This window comes from Girardinichthys multiradiatus, chromosome Y (assembly GCF_021462225.1).
Source record: "Girardinichthys multiradiatus isolate DD_20200921_A chromosome Y, DD_fGirMul_XY1, whole genome shotgun sequence".
Lineage (NCBI taxonomy): Eukaryota > Metazoa > Chordata > Actinopteri > Cyprinodontiformes > Goodeidae > Girardinichthys > Girardinichthys multiradiatus.
Window position 1 is genome coordinate 28,110,354 of NC_061818.1, and position 12,427 is coordinate 28,122,780.

Sequence of the window (12,427 nt, forward strand, 5' to 3'; positions counted from 1 at the left end):
GTTTGGCCTTAAAGCCATTGAACATTTTATTCATCCAAATAAAGGAAACTGAATAATTATTTATTTTTTCCACATGTTAATAAATCTTTTCACCTATATTATTTACTCTCAGAGACACTTTATACACACAGTTATATAGTGAAGATTGAAGCAGTATCTTGACTCCTAGCCATTTTCAAAACAACTGTCACCTAATCTGATTGATGCTTTTCTTGGTTTCAGGGGTTTCCTGGTCCTCAGGGTCCTATTGGTTTGCCAGGAGAAAAGGTAGATAACATGTCTCCAAGTTAATTTAAGAAATAAAGCTGTGACCCCTTGACCTCTGTCATTGCACTCCCAGGGGATGCAGGCCCAGCAGGACAGCATGACCCAACCACTTCTGGCTACAGTTCTGTAAAGACGGGTCTAGACAGGAAATCAATACTCAGCAAACAGACAAAGGCATTTAAGACTGTAGAAAGCCTATGTTAGTGCCTATCATGTAGCAGGAAGCAGAAGAGAAATAAAACATACTCTTAAATATGATATGTAACCTGTCCAGTGGTAAATTGGCCCCTTAAGTATATCTCAACAGGTTCAATATTTTTCCCTGTTCATGTTCCTTGCAGGGTCCTCCGGGTAAACAGGGCTTGCAGGGACTACCAGGCATTGATGGTCCTCTTGTAAGTAAGCACTAATAAACATATAAATATTTCAAGGCACATAAAGTGCTATCCAAAAGTGTTTGCCCCATTACAGATATCTTTGTATCATACTAACCTGAGTTAAAACAAAAAGCAGTTTTTAAATTACTTCAATCAAATATTTTCTTACAGCACCTGTATTAACACAAAGCACAGGCAACCCAGGTCTCAATTCAACAGTTGCATTTTGAAACACATTCTGATCTGTTATCATATTTTTGCTGTTTATTGCAACAATGATCCAAACACTGAAAGACTACAGGTCTTCTTACAGGGAGGCTTTTCTCAATACCAGGACTTAACTTTTCACTGCAGTCAAACACATTTGTATGAGCTTCACATGTTGCCTTTTGCATTGTTTCTGCAGAGCTTTGTGACACAATGATAATTCATAATGATTTCATACTCTCAGTGACACCTTCTCATTTGTTGGTTGCATTCAGAAAATTCTGTTAAGAAGAGATTAGAAATGATGCATTTCTAGTAGTGCTCATGCATGTAAAACCTATCTTTCTGCTTTAGGGTCACCCAGGAAGAGAGGGCCCCCCAGGGGAAAAAGGCATCCAAGTGGGTAGCTGCATGTCTGAGGCTCATCTGCTATGGTGTTATATTGAGATTTTAAAGCTACCAATTTGTTTCTGGTCTGCTGTAGCAGTGCATTCACTTGAAATGAGGCTTGTCATTACAACCACTCTGTTCCTGTAATGTCATCATCTTTATTAAAGTATTAGCCCATTAGAGGCAGAGGCCGTACACTTAGAAACATTTGCATTTTCTCTGACCTTAAAAGATGTAACACAGTTACTTTATAATGGCATTTTATTTTTTATTCCAACCCGATAACAGAATTCATTTTGTTATTTTTTATGTAGGGTTTAATTGGCACCCAGGGACCTATTGGATACCCAGGCAGTCGTGGAGTCAAGGTGGGGTATAAATGCTCCATGATCTCTGGTGTTCACTAATATATTCATTTCCTCTTCTGCTTCATCTTTGTGCATTGACGGACAAGCTTTTAGAGTCTATAACTGACAAGTGAATAGTGGAAGGGGAGTTCCTTGGTTCTCAAGGGGACCTCTAACAACAGAGTGGGGAAAACATGAAGTTTAGGAGAAAAAAACAAAGCTGAGTCTGCAGCGGTGTATTTTGAACAGTTAAAATGATTTTCTTCTTATGCTTATTTTTTTTTGTTAAAAATCGGCAGGGATAAGCAAATATTAGGGACAATAAAGATGAAAAACATCCCAGTGTTATGTCAAGAGAAAATCAATAGATTTGTATTTATACCTTAAGAGTTTTATGTTGACTTCCTTCTCTAAATACATGTTAAGCAGAAGTCCGATGTTAGGTTCAGAGCATGTTCTTCAGAATTTGCTTGTGACTCTTGTAATTTCATTCTCTGTCTTTTTTATAGGGAGCAGATGGGGTTAGAGGTCTAAAGGGGAACAAAGGAGAAAAAGTAAGAGAAATCAATAAGTCTTCCAGTTAGCAAACTGTTTATTGTAACTGGTTTCTCAAACTATATTGCAATGATAAGATTTAAAAGCAGTCACTGGTTGTCACCTCTCCTTGCTGAATGTTAGGGAGAAGATGGCTTTCCAGGAGCAAAGGGTGACATGGGTGTTAAAGGAGACAGTGTGAGAATCCTATTTAATTATAATAGTTGTTGCTGCTATCCTGCAGTTATCTGCAAAAAATGTGAATGTGTCATGTTCTTCCTTTCATTATGGACTTTAGGGTGATAATGGTGCTCCAGGTCCTCGTGGAGAAGATGGACTGGAAGGATCAAAGGGTCAGTCTGGACCTATAGGAGATCCAGGAGCCCCTGGCATAGCAGGGGAGAAGGTATGTTTTTTTTGTTTTTACATTTGTCCTTGACTAAATTTGGCGATATAAGCTGTGGATAAGGGGGTCAAACAGCCTACCTAGTCAGAATAATTTTTAAAACTCTTCTTAAGCTTCTAACATTTAAAAATATGTAGCCTATAACTGTTGAATGTTTGCATTTTTTACTTATAACTAAACATTCATATTGCGTGTTTCACAATAATAATACTGAACATACATATTTTTATACCTGTACAATTTATTACATCAATCACACCCCTACTCTTATTGACACCTTTGGTAAAGCTGTACAAACATCCTTAAATTAATTAGAACAAGTAGCATAATCTGCTAGTAATCTTAAACAAATCCTACCCATAATTTGAGTACATTTAGTTTGTGGGTAAAATCCTATGTTAAGAAACATATTTCGTACATAAAATCTTGTGTACAACTATTTCATAAGGTTGAGCATGTTATTGAAGGAATCATTGACCATTACTCATTACATTATCTCTTTAGATCTTCCAGACTTCCAGGTTCTTTTATACTGTCTTCTCTTCAGCTCAACCAATGGGTTTTCTTATAGGTGTTAGGTCTGAGTGAGATAGTCATGCAATAGGGTTGATTTTGTGTTTGGTAAACCACTTCTCTGTGGATTTGGTATAACATTTTTGATCATCATACTGCTGATTGTATACTTTATGCACTTCATTCAAAGTGTACTATGGGTGATCCACAATGATCACTATTAGGCCATTTGTTATGTAGCCTTTACATTAAGGATCTAATGAAGCAACTTGACATAGGTGCAAACAATGCAAATTACACTGCTGTGCAAGTATATGCTAAATCAGCTGACGTTTCGGATGCCAAGCTAATAAATGTGTTACAAATGATATTAAAGTTGGCTAGATCAATCATGTTTGAGTTTAAATGTAAATACAAGAGAGTGAATTTTTTTTTCTGAAATTATTGTAGAAATACCTACTATTGATATTCTTGTAAAAGGTGAACAAATTAAAATCGTTAATGAATATGAATATGTTGGCCTGATTCTGAATCCAAATTTGAACTGTAAGAAACATAATTTAATTAATGTTTTACTCAATAGAAACTGTCTTTCCCTGGATGCAGCCAAATATTTATTCATGCCATGATTCTGTTCCATATGTCTTATACTGTTGCATGCTGGGGGCTGACAGATCTTAACTGTCAGACCCAAACTGTTATTAAGCTTCCCCCTTCTTATTTTGATCTGCCAAGTGATAATAGATCTGAATTACCATAGGGTTATAATCTGGTATGGCCACTTAGACAAAGTTTAAAAAAAGGACAAAAAAAATAAATTTTCAGTTTACCGACAGCAACAGACCTTTATGGTCTCTATGTTTCAAAGAGATCATGATTCATTGCATTTTAACATTTTACATTTTCATGAACGTTGACAGAAAAACACATATCCCCCACCGTGCTTCAAATTAAGTTATTTTCCTTATATTCATTTTTTATTTAATGCCAGATCCACCTGGTTCGTTTACTGTATAAAAACTCAAGTTTCATCTGATCAAAGCACATGGCTCCAGTTGAAATCCCAGTAATATTTAACAACTCCACAAGCTGAGGTTCCTGATGGTAGGAAAGAAAAGGCTTTTATTGTCATGACTCTCAAAAGACTGATACCAATTCAGATATTGCTTCATGGATGGGATGTAGACATAGGGATGCCACTCTTTGCTGAAGTTTTCCGAAAGTGGGTGTTTTTTTTATACCTATGTCTGTTACAAACCTCCTCACTGTGCATGGTACCAAGACCAACTTGGGTCCTTATCCAGCCTCGTATGTCAGAATTCTAGTTGTTTTAAGCTTTTCAAATTATTTCTCTGACTAGATACACAAGTCAGGAAATACGGTTTATTTGATACATTTCTTGACTCAAAAAATCAAACAATCACCTCACCTAAATGGTTTGCGCTCTTATTTTTTTTCATTCTAAAGGGCTTATAAAAGAAATGAGCTGAAGTGACACATTATACTTAAAATCAATGGAAAGTTATTAGTTTGTGTTAGTAATAAAACATACCTGGACACCTTGTTTAATTTAAGGCAAAGTAAAAATGGCAACAATGCTTCAGCTACATTTAATACTGTTAGAGGTGCTAAAAGACATTGCTCCTGAGATTTTGTCAAAAATAAGATTATTACTTAGGGTGGAATTTTTTCCTATTAAATAGATGCACCTAAAATAAAGGTTAGGTTTCCTAAACTGTCCAGCATCAGATTATGCTACTGCAATAAAAGATTAATTCATTTTTAGACCTTTTACACATCTTTATCATGGGTGCAAGTAAGTGTGGAGAGTGCTCTATTTGTAGCACTCTGCTGTGGCAAAAGTGCAAATAAACCTTTTTTTTAAATCCTTCTGTTTTTTTCCTCTTCTTCTTCTCTTTTCAGGGTAAACTCGGGGTACCTGGTCTGCCCGGTTACCCTGGACGACAAGGCTCTAAGGTGGTTTTACATTAAGGCGCTATTACCATCAGTGAAATGTATTCTCTCATCTCTTTATCAGAGCTTTAGGCTGCTAGATATGTGCCTTTGCTGGACTGTTTCCTGTATTATTAAAAATAAAGTATGATAAATGGCATATTCAGAAAGACTATTTTATTTATAGTTCATTAGTGACATCAATTCATTACATGTTGATGAATGATGTATTTAAGGCTGTGTTGGGCTCATAGATTAGATTTGCTTTAATTCCATACAGTGGTTAATTATAAGTTAATGAGACATCAGGGATGACATATGATAAATGAAGCGCTGAGGCTGATTAACTTCCCCTTGTGTCTTCAGGGATCACTTGGCTTCCCTGGTGTGGCCGGATCCCTAGGAGAAAAAGGAAGAAGGGTGAATACTTTTAAATACTAACATTTTAGTCTACATCACATTGTACACAGCTCCTTGTTGGTGATATTATCAAACATCTAATTGATAAATAACCATCGACCTTTACCATAGGGTCCTGCTGGTCAGCCAGGTTCTGGGGGTCAAAGAGGTCCGAATGTAAGCATGTAAAATTTTTGCACAATGTTTTTGTCCAATTAGATACCACAAGGTAATTACAAGTTGTGGGAGTGACTCAAACCAGCAGATTTCCACTGGGTTTTCAGATCATCAGATATTTATCTTCCACCTCTAGACATATATGTGCTAATTAGACAGATGCTTGTATTCCAAAGGGATCCCGGGGGGGAAGAGGAGCAAGGGGGCCAACTGGAAAGCCTGGAGAAAAGGTGAGTTTTGTGGCAAAAACACAGACATGCACATGCAGTTATACATACATAAACACACCTGACTGCCTCATAGAATATGGATGAATGCGTCGACTGAGATGGACCGGGCTGTTCCATTTCACTTCTACATGACAGACCATCTGGCACTGTAAAAACATACGGTCTGGCAAGGGGTGCCTCGGTTTCTCTTCTCACCCACAAAAACAAACGTGGGAGATTTAAACAGAAAAATTATATTTAAGTGAATGACATTAAGATGAGTTTCTATTTGTCTTTTGATTCTTCCATCTGGCAGGGATCAGCTGGACAAGATGGTCCTCCAGGATCTCCCGGAGAACAGGTGAAGATTTGTTTACTGTATGAAACTGACTGCAAAAAATCTGTAAGCTGGTAAACCTTTTGGAGTGGAAATTTCAGAAACTGTGCTTTTATTTTGTAGGGTCCTCAAGGGCCACAGGGTCAAAATGGAGAGACAGGACCTAAAGGACCCAATGTGAGTAGTTTAAGGGCTTGTCTTTTGATTTAATGTTACTCGTTTTTCTCTGTGTACATTTCATCTGAACTATTTTAGGTTATTTCAGTGATGTAAGAGAAAAAAACATATGTTTTCAGGGTCTACCCGGAAAGGATGGATTGCCAGGCCATCCAGGTCAGAGAGGAGACCCAGTAAGTCATTTTTCTATCTGAAAATGCCTCAAAGAGGGCATAAAATGTTATTAAGAGTGTATTTATTGAATAGATCATGCTGAGATTAAACATGATCTATTAATTCTAATAAAACATACCTTTATTCCTGGACCTCACTCTGATACAGTTTAACTGATGTTGAGCAGACTATCTAACTTATCCTTTTTCCAGGGTTTTCAAGGCAAGACTGGACCTCCTGGTTCCCCAGGAGTTGTTGGGCCACAGGTAACCAGATCAATCAAAGGCATTCCACAGCTGTTGATTTTTATTTTATTTTTTTTTGTCAGTAAGCCTTCTTCATACGAGATATTTTTCATTAGCTGTTACATAGTGTGTTTTATCTGCAGGGGAAATCTGGTGAGACAGGGCCAGCTGGAGATAGAGGTCATCCAGGCTCACCAGGACCACCAGGTGAGCATGGTTTAGCAGGAACTGCTGGAAAGGAGGGTGCCAAGGTGAGTGCTATTCATCATATTGTCAGGTCACCTAATACCATGAATAATACTGTTAGATAAATCCCAAGCACTTTTTTTTCAGTGCCAGAATATGTTATCCCCACAGTCTAATCCCCACAGCCTGACTTCTAATTAACTGATAACTTACAGAGGAAAGCTTGAGGCATCAAGTGCATTACGAGACATAAATGACCGATACACTTTCTTAGTATGGCTTGCTGTTTTTGTGTGATTTGTGACAGCTTGTATCTTCTAGCTACTTGTCATGCATCTAATCACAAGTGTGTGCATGTGTGGGTATTAGGGAGATCCAGGTCCATCAGGAATCGTAGGGAAGAGTGGCCCTGCTGGCCTTAAAGGCTTCAGAGGAAGCAGAGGGACCCCTGGTGGAACGGTAACAGAAACTTCCAGATATTTTGTGTCCTCACCTGCTTTAACTTTTAACAGCAGAATCTCTTGTGAAGTGTTAGAGAAATAAACTTCTGCAACAGAAGCTAAAGTAATTACAAACCCATTAGATGGTAGAAGGCAGTTGTTACTTGTGATGGTGTTTTTTTTTCACAGGGCCCTGCTGGTCTTAAAGGTGGAGAAGGGCTACCTGGTGTTGCAGGGCTTACTGTAAGTTTCATTTTGGAAAATTGCTTTTCATATCTATTCCTGGCCTTTGTTGCTGTAGTATAGAATTTAAGACTCATAAAACAGTAGGCTGTTTCCATGGTGACTATTGATCGTGACCGCTGCATTAAATAAAACAGTGATTCATGTGATATTCTCACTTCAGCTCATCTCAGCTCTTTTTATTTTCAGGGTGCTACAGGAGAGAGGGGTCCTGCTGGGCTCGCTGGAGCAATTGGCCCACCAGGACGACCAGGCGGTGTGGGCCCTGGTGGGCCGAGTGGAGAGAAAGGCATGCCAGTAAGAGCTGGAAAATTGCTAATTTGTTATTCAGTCCACCCTCACCTCCTACCACTAGGTATAAAAATGTTTTGAAAGTGTCATTATGAGAAAGAGGATGAAGACAGTTTGAGCGATAAAATGCAAACTCCATCTTGGAAGTGATTTTGCTGCTTGATGTGACACATTAATCAATGTGTCATGCCGCAATATGAGAGCAATAGGTACCACTTGGGCAATTGCTAGATGTGTGCTGTTTTCCTATCTGTTCATTAGGGAGAGAAGGGAACCGTTGGGCCTACTGGGCGAGATGGGGAACCAGGACCTGCAGGGTTGCCTGGGATTGCGGGACCTCCAGGGCCTCCCGGGGAGGACGGAGACAAGGTAGTTGCATTAGACAGTAAGTCTGGACTGCAGCTCTACTGTAAAGTTCATGCTGATTTCTGACTAAGTTACTCATCAGTTATTTTATACATTTGAATCTGCAGGGAGAGCCAGGTGGACCGGGCCAAAAGGGCAGCAAAGGAGACAAAGGAGAAGCTGTAAGTGAGATTTTTTTACTCAATAGACACTAACACTAACATTGTGTTAAGGACCAATTTTAAACAACACTTCGGTTAACTATCATTCATTACTATCTATGATATAACCCTCCTCATGCATTGAATGACCAAATAAGTTAGACATGCAGTAAAATTGTATAAAAATTTTACTTTTTTGCATCTCTGCTCATGATCTGGTGAGGTGTGGTTGTGGTATAGTACTAAGGGAGCACTTCACCCAAGGACCACAAGGCTTTTCACCTTTGATTTCTGAGGGGTAGTATTTGTAGTTAGTTGGTTACAAGATTATCTGAAACACATGTGGTAAAATTTTCTTCCTGCTTATTCATGCTCCCTTATCGCTCAGCCACACTCATATAGTCTTAACAACTTATTAGCTTACAAGTGATTCCCAACCGGGGGTACTCGTACCCCTAGTGGTACATGAGCGCATTGCAGGGGGTACGTGGAAACATTTAATATTTTATTTCCAAGATGAGGGATAAATATCATCAGTTAGTAGGGATAAGTCTTGGATGTGTGATGCTTTATTAGGACCCAGGTGCAAAATACACCAAGCTTTCATCAACCAAAAGAGCAGAAAGCGCACAATAAAACAACTATAGGTGGGAAAGGGATTGCTGTTCACCTGGACAACGCTCTGCTACGCTAGAAATAGAAAAGTAACAGCTGTTTCCACTCTGCTGATCTATCTAAGATTACCAAGGACAGGCAATCTGAGGTGTCTCATTAAAGCTCAGCTAAATGAGGAAAACAAAGTAAAACTGATTTAGTGAGCCTGGATATAATTTCTGTTGTTGAATTTTTAGGTTTAAATGTCTGTTTTTTGGGGTCTTATTTAAGAGATTTTGTATTTATTTACTTATTCGCTTTCACATCTACAGAGTTATCTTTATGTTTAAGTTGAGCTGAAAAGAATAAAAGCCTTAGAACTAAATTTTCAAGTTAAAGATATTAAACAAAATAATTTTCATTTAATAATCATTTGCTGTACATTCTATTTTTGCTAACAAGTTTGACCGAGTAGGGTTTCACCACCATTATCCAAGGGGGGCGCCCAGCCCCGCCAACAAGGTAGTAATAGTACGTTTTCAAAGTTGATGTCTTTCATTTTATTAGATCATGTCATGAGCGATTTCTGTCCCTGCGTCGTCGCTACTTTCTATGACCAAACTTGACAGAAGCTGGATGAAAACACACACCTCATACTCTGTGTCACCCACACTGATGCTGACACGCTGAGTTACGTGCTCTCAGATGAACATCCGCTCCAGACATCGAACTCTTAAAAAAAACATGACGCTAAAATCTGGAAAGCAGGCACGGATATCTGCGTTTTTTTTAAAAGCGCCAAATTGTGTTTTAATGGCAACACTTCATGTGTCTGATTTGGCTGGGCTGTTGGAGGTGAAATAATCCCCCTGGTTCTAAAAGTGTGAGCTTGGTAATAACATACATACATGATAGATATACAGAGAAAAACAATAGTTAAAGATTCAAAGATGGAAAGAGACAGAAACAGATAAAAGATGTGATAAAGAGAGAGAGAAAGATGGAGAAATAAGAAAGATGCAGAGACAGTCACAAAAGATAAAGAAAACAGATTTTAAAAATTGCGAATATAAATATATATAATAAATACAAATATGTAGAGAGCTCAAACGGGCTGCAGTCATTTATATATATACACACACACACACACACACACATATATATATATATATATATATATATATATATATATATACATTATTGCCTTCTGTCAAACCCCCCACCCCCAAGATTCTAGCCTTAGATGAAAATAAGTCTTCCTTTTTTTGTCTCAATGAAATTCTTCTTTCACTTTGATCAACTCAAGGGTGATAGCACCAGAAATCCACTCTGAAAATGCGCATGACCTCCAGATTGCAGCTGGAGGTCTTGCCGATTAAATACTCCACCCATTAACTGCTGAAAGTCATACAAACACAGGTTCCTACTCCATCAGTATAGTCTGTCTACCTTGATGCCAGATACAGTCTTGATTTTATAAAAGATTGATTTATTGATTTGTTTTTGCAGAGCTAAGCTGTCCTAGCTCATGCCTGTAGGCAACCAGCTTCACCATATGGAAAACAAAATGAATTGACCATCCATATCATTAGGGTACGCTTGAAATATTGTGAGTGAGATAAAGATCACAAGTAAAGGAGCAGGAAAGCTCAATTTCACTGCCTGAAATGATTCGCAGAGGCCGTCTCATTTTTGATAAACGTTTGAGAACTATAACTAACAAGATTAAGATTATACTACCTTTATTTTTCTGAATGCTGAGCTAAGTATATTAAATCACCCTTGCCTGACATCCTAACTATGAATCTCTGTGAGTATGGTAACAATATAGCTCATTATTTATTGGAGTGATGCATATTAATGAGTTGTTTTTTTGACAACTCATCCTGTGCTGTAAATAAAAAATTATGTTGAATTTGCTTTCAGGGACCTTCTGGACCTGTTGGGATTCAAGGACCTGTGGGCCAACCAGGACCATCTGTATGAAACATACCTAAATCATATGCTTAGTCTTTTGTATTTCTTTCTGTAGGGCTAACTATTTCTGGATATTTCAGGGGACAGATGGTGAGCCAGGTCCTCGAGGTCAAATGGGCCTGAATGGACCAAAAGGTGATGAAGGATCTAGGGGCCTTAAGGGACCACCCGGTCCCTCTGGATTACAGGTATAAATAATAATAGTCTCACATTTTAAAGCTCTATAACCTTTGTGCATTAGAAATTAAAATCTCTCCCTCTCTTGCTTGTCACTCTGTAGGGAATGCCAGGACTCCCTGGGGAGAAAGGAGAGAATGGACATGTTGGTTCAATGGTGAGTTTTGCACTCAATAACCTCTGCACATGTTCCAGGTAGGCAATAAATATAGGAGTCTTAAAATATAAACACATCTGACTGCAAATGGTGTATGATTGTCCAAAATACCCGTTTGTTCTACAAATGAATATGCAGGATGGTCATGACAAGTGTATGGGCCAGCCTGCTATGCACCTCTTGCCATTTGCAAGTGGGCTGCAGGGGTTGCTACTGTATGTATGCTATGACATTTCTAAAGAAGCCGATGGTGGTGAAGAGACACTCTTTTCCTGAGCCCCAACAGAGGTGTGTGCAATGTGGAAAAAAGTCCAATAAAAATATTCTGCATAGACTGAAGCAGGAATCAGTGGATAGATGTGTTAAAATCAAGCCTTAAGACACAGCTTCCAGCTCTTCTAAATATAATAATTTAAGGGATACCAGTGCTGCTGAAAATGTTTGGGTGTTGGAGGATGGGCCCAGTGTGAAATGTTGTATAATAGAAAGCACCCTCTGATGTCTGTCCCTATATATTGCAATAGAAAAGCTCTCTCTTTACAGCTGTGTTTACAATTTGTCGTTACTGGTCTTTTTAGCCACATCTTTTATGTAAAAGAAAGTCTCTGGCTCAGTGTTACAACACCATTGACTGTTGATATGATGCTCTGACGACTTCAGGTGAATATCAAGAAGTGTCAGATATTTTGTGGGTAATTTGTACATGTTTCTGCACTTCTACACTGTCTCTGTTTTGTCCTCCTCCTCTCCCTCTTTCAGCATCAGCCCTTATCAATAAGCGTATCACCAGCCTTAACTTATTCCTCATTTACTGATTGACTGGTACGTTTGTCGTATTTGTCTGATGCGATTGTGCTGCAACAACAAGGTGTGCAGTGTGGTGTCTTCCATCGTGCCGTGTGGCAGATCCTATGGTAATATCTCACTCATACCGGAGGACACGCTCAAGTCTGCTATGATTTTTGAAATTGTGCGATGTATGCCGGGCCTAAAACAAACGACCCACCTGTCAATAGTCTTCACCATGTTGGTCACAACTCCTCCAATGTATGGATGTCCCACAGAAACTGTTCATTGTCTTTAATATTTACAGTTTCTTTGATGTGTCACAATATAATGCCTTTAAAATGTTATTAAACAGTTTATTGTCACTGATACTATTATA

At 38.5% G+C, this 12,427-nt stretch overlaps 1 protein-coding gene across 1 annotated transcript in view; it reads left to right on the top strand.

Moving 5' to 3' along the window:
- LOC124864162 (collagen alpha-1(V) chain-like) overlaps window positions 1-12,427 on the top strand; it is a 74,476-nt gene that overhangs the window by 42,228 nt on the left and 19,821 nt on the right. The window contains exons 23-46 of the mRNA XM_047358828.1: window positions 223-267; window positions 609-662; window positions 1,206-1,250; window positions 1,556-1,609; window positions 2,098-2,142; window positions 2,267-2,320; window positions 2,421-2,528; window positions 4,965-5,018; window positions 5,361-5,414; window positions 5,526-5,570; window positions 5,747-5,800; window positions 6,096-6,140; window positions 6,240-6,293; window positions 6,413-6,466; window positions 6,659-6,712; window positions 6,835-6,942; window positions 7,247-7,336; window positions 7,507-7,560; window positions 7,750-7,857; window positions 8,113-8,220; window positions 8,325-8,378; window positions 10,878-10,931; window positions 11,009-11,116; window positions 11,209-11,262. Coding sequence (XP_047214784.1) covers window positions 223-267; window positions 609-662; window positions 1,206-1,250; window positions 1,556-1,609; window positions 2,098-2,142; window positions 2,267-2,320; window positions 2,421-2,528; window positions 4,965-5,018; window positions 5,361-5,414; window positions 5,526-5,570; window positions 5,747-5,800; window positions 6,096-6,140; window positions 6,240-6,293; window positions 6,413-6,466; window positions 6,659-6,712; window positions 6,835-6,942; window positions 7,247-7,336; window positions 7,507-7,560; window positions 7,750-7,857; window positions 8,113-8,220; window positions 8,325-8,378; window positions 10,878-10,931; window positions 11,009-11,116; window positions 11,209-11,262 — 1,557 coding nt within the window. The remainder of the gene's footprint in view (window positions 1-222; window positions 268-608; window positions 663-1,205; window positions 1,251-1,555; window positions 1,610-2,097; window positions 2,143-2,266; window positions 2,321-2,420; window positions 2,529-4,964; window positions 5,019-5,360; window positions 5,415-5,525; window positions 5,571-5,746; window positions 5,801-6,095; window positions 6,141-6,239; window positions 6,294-6,412; window positions 6,467-6,658; window positions 6,713-6,834; window positions 6,943-7,246; window positions 7,337-7,506; window positions 7,561-7,749; window positions 7,858-8,112; window positions 8,221-8,324; window positions 8,379-10,877; window positions 10,932-11,008; window positions 11,117-11,208; window positions 11,263-12,427) is intronic.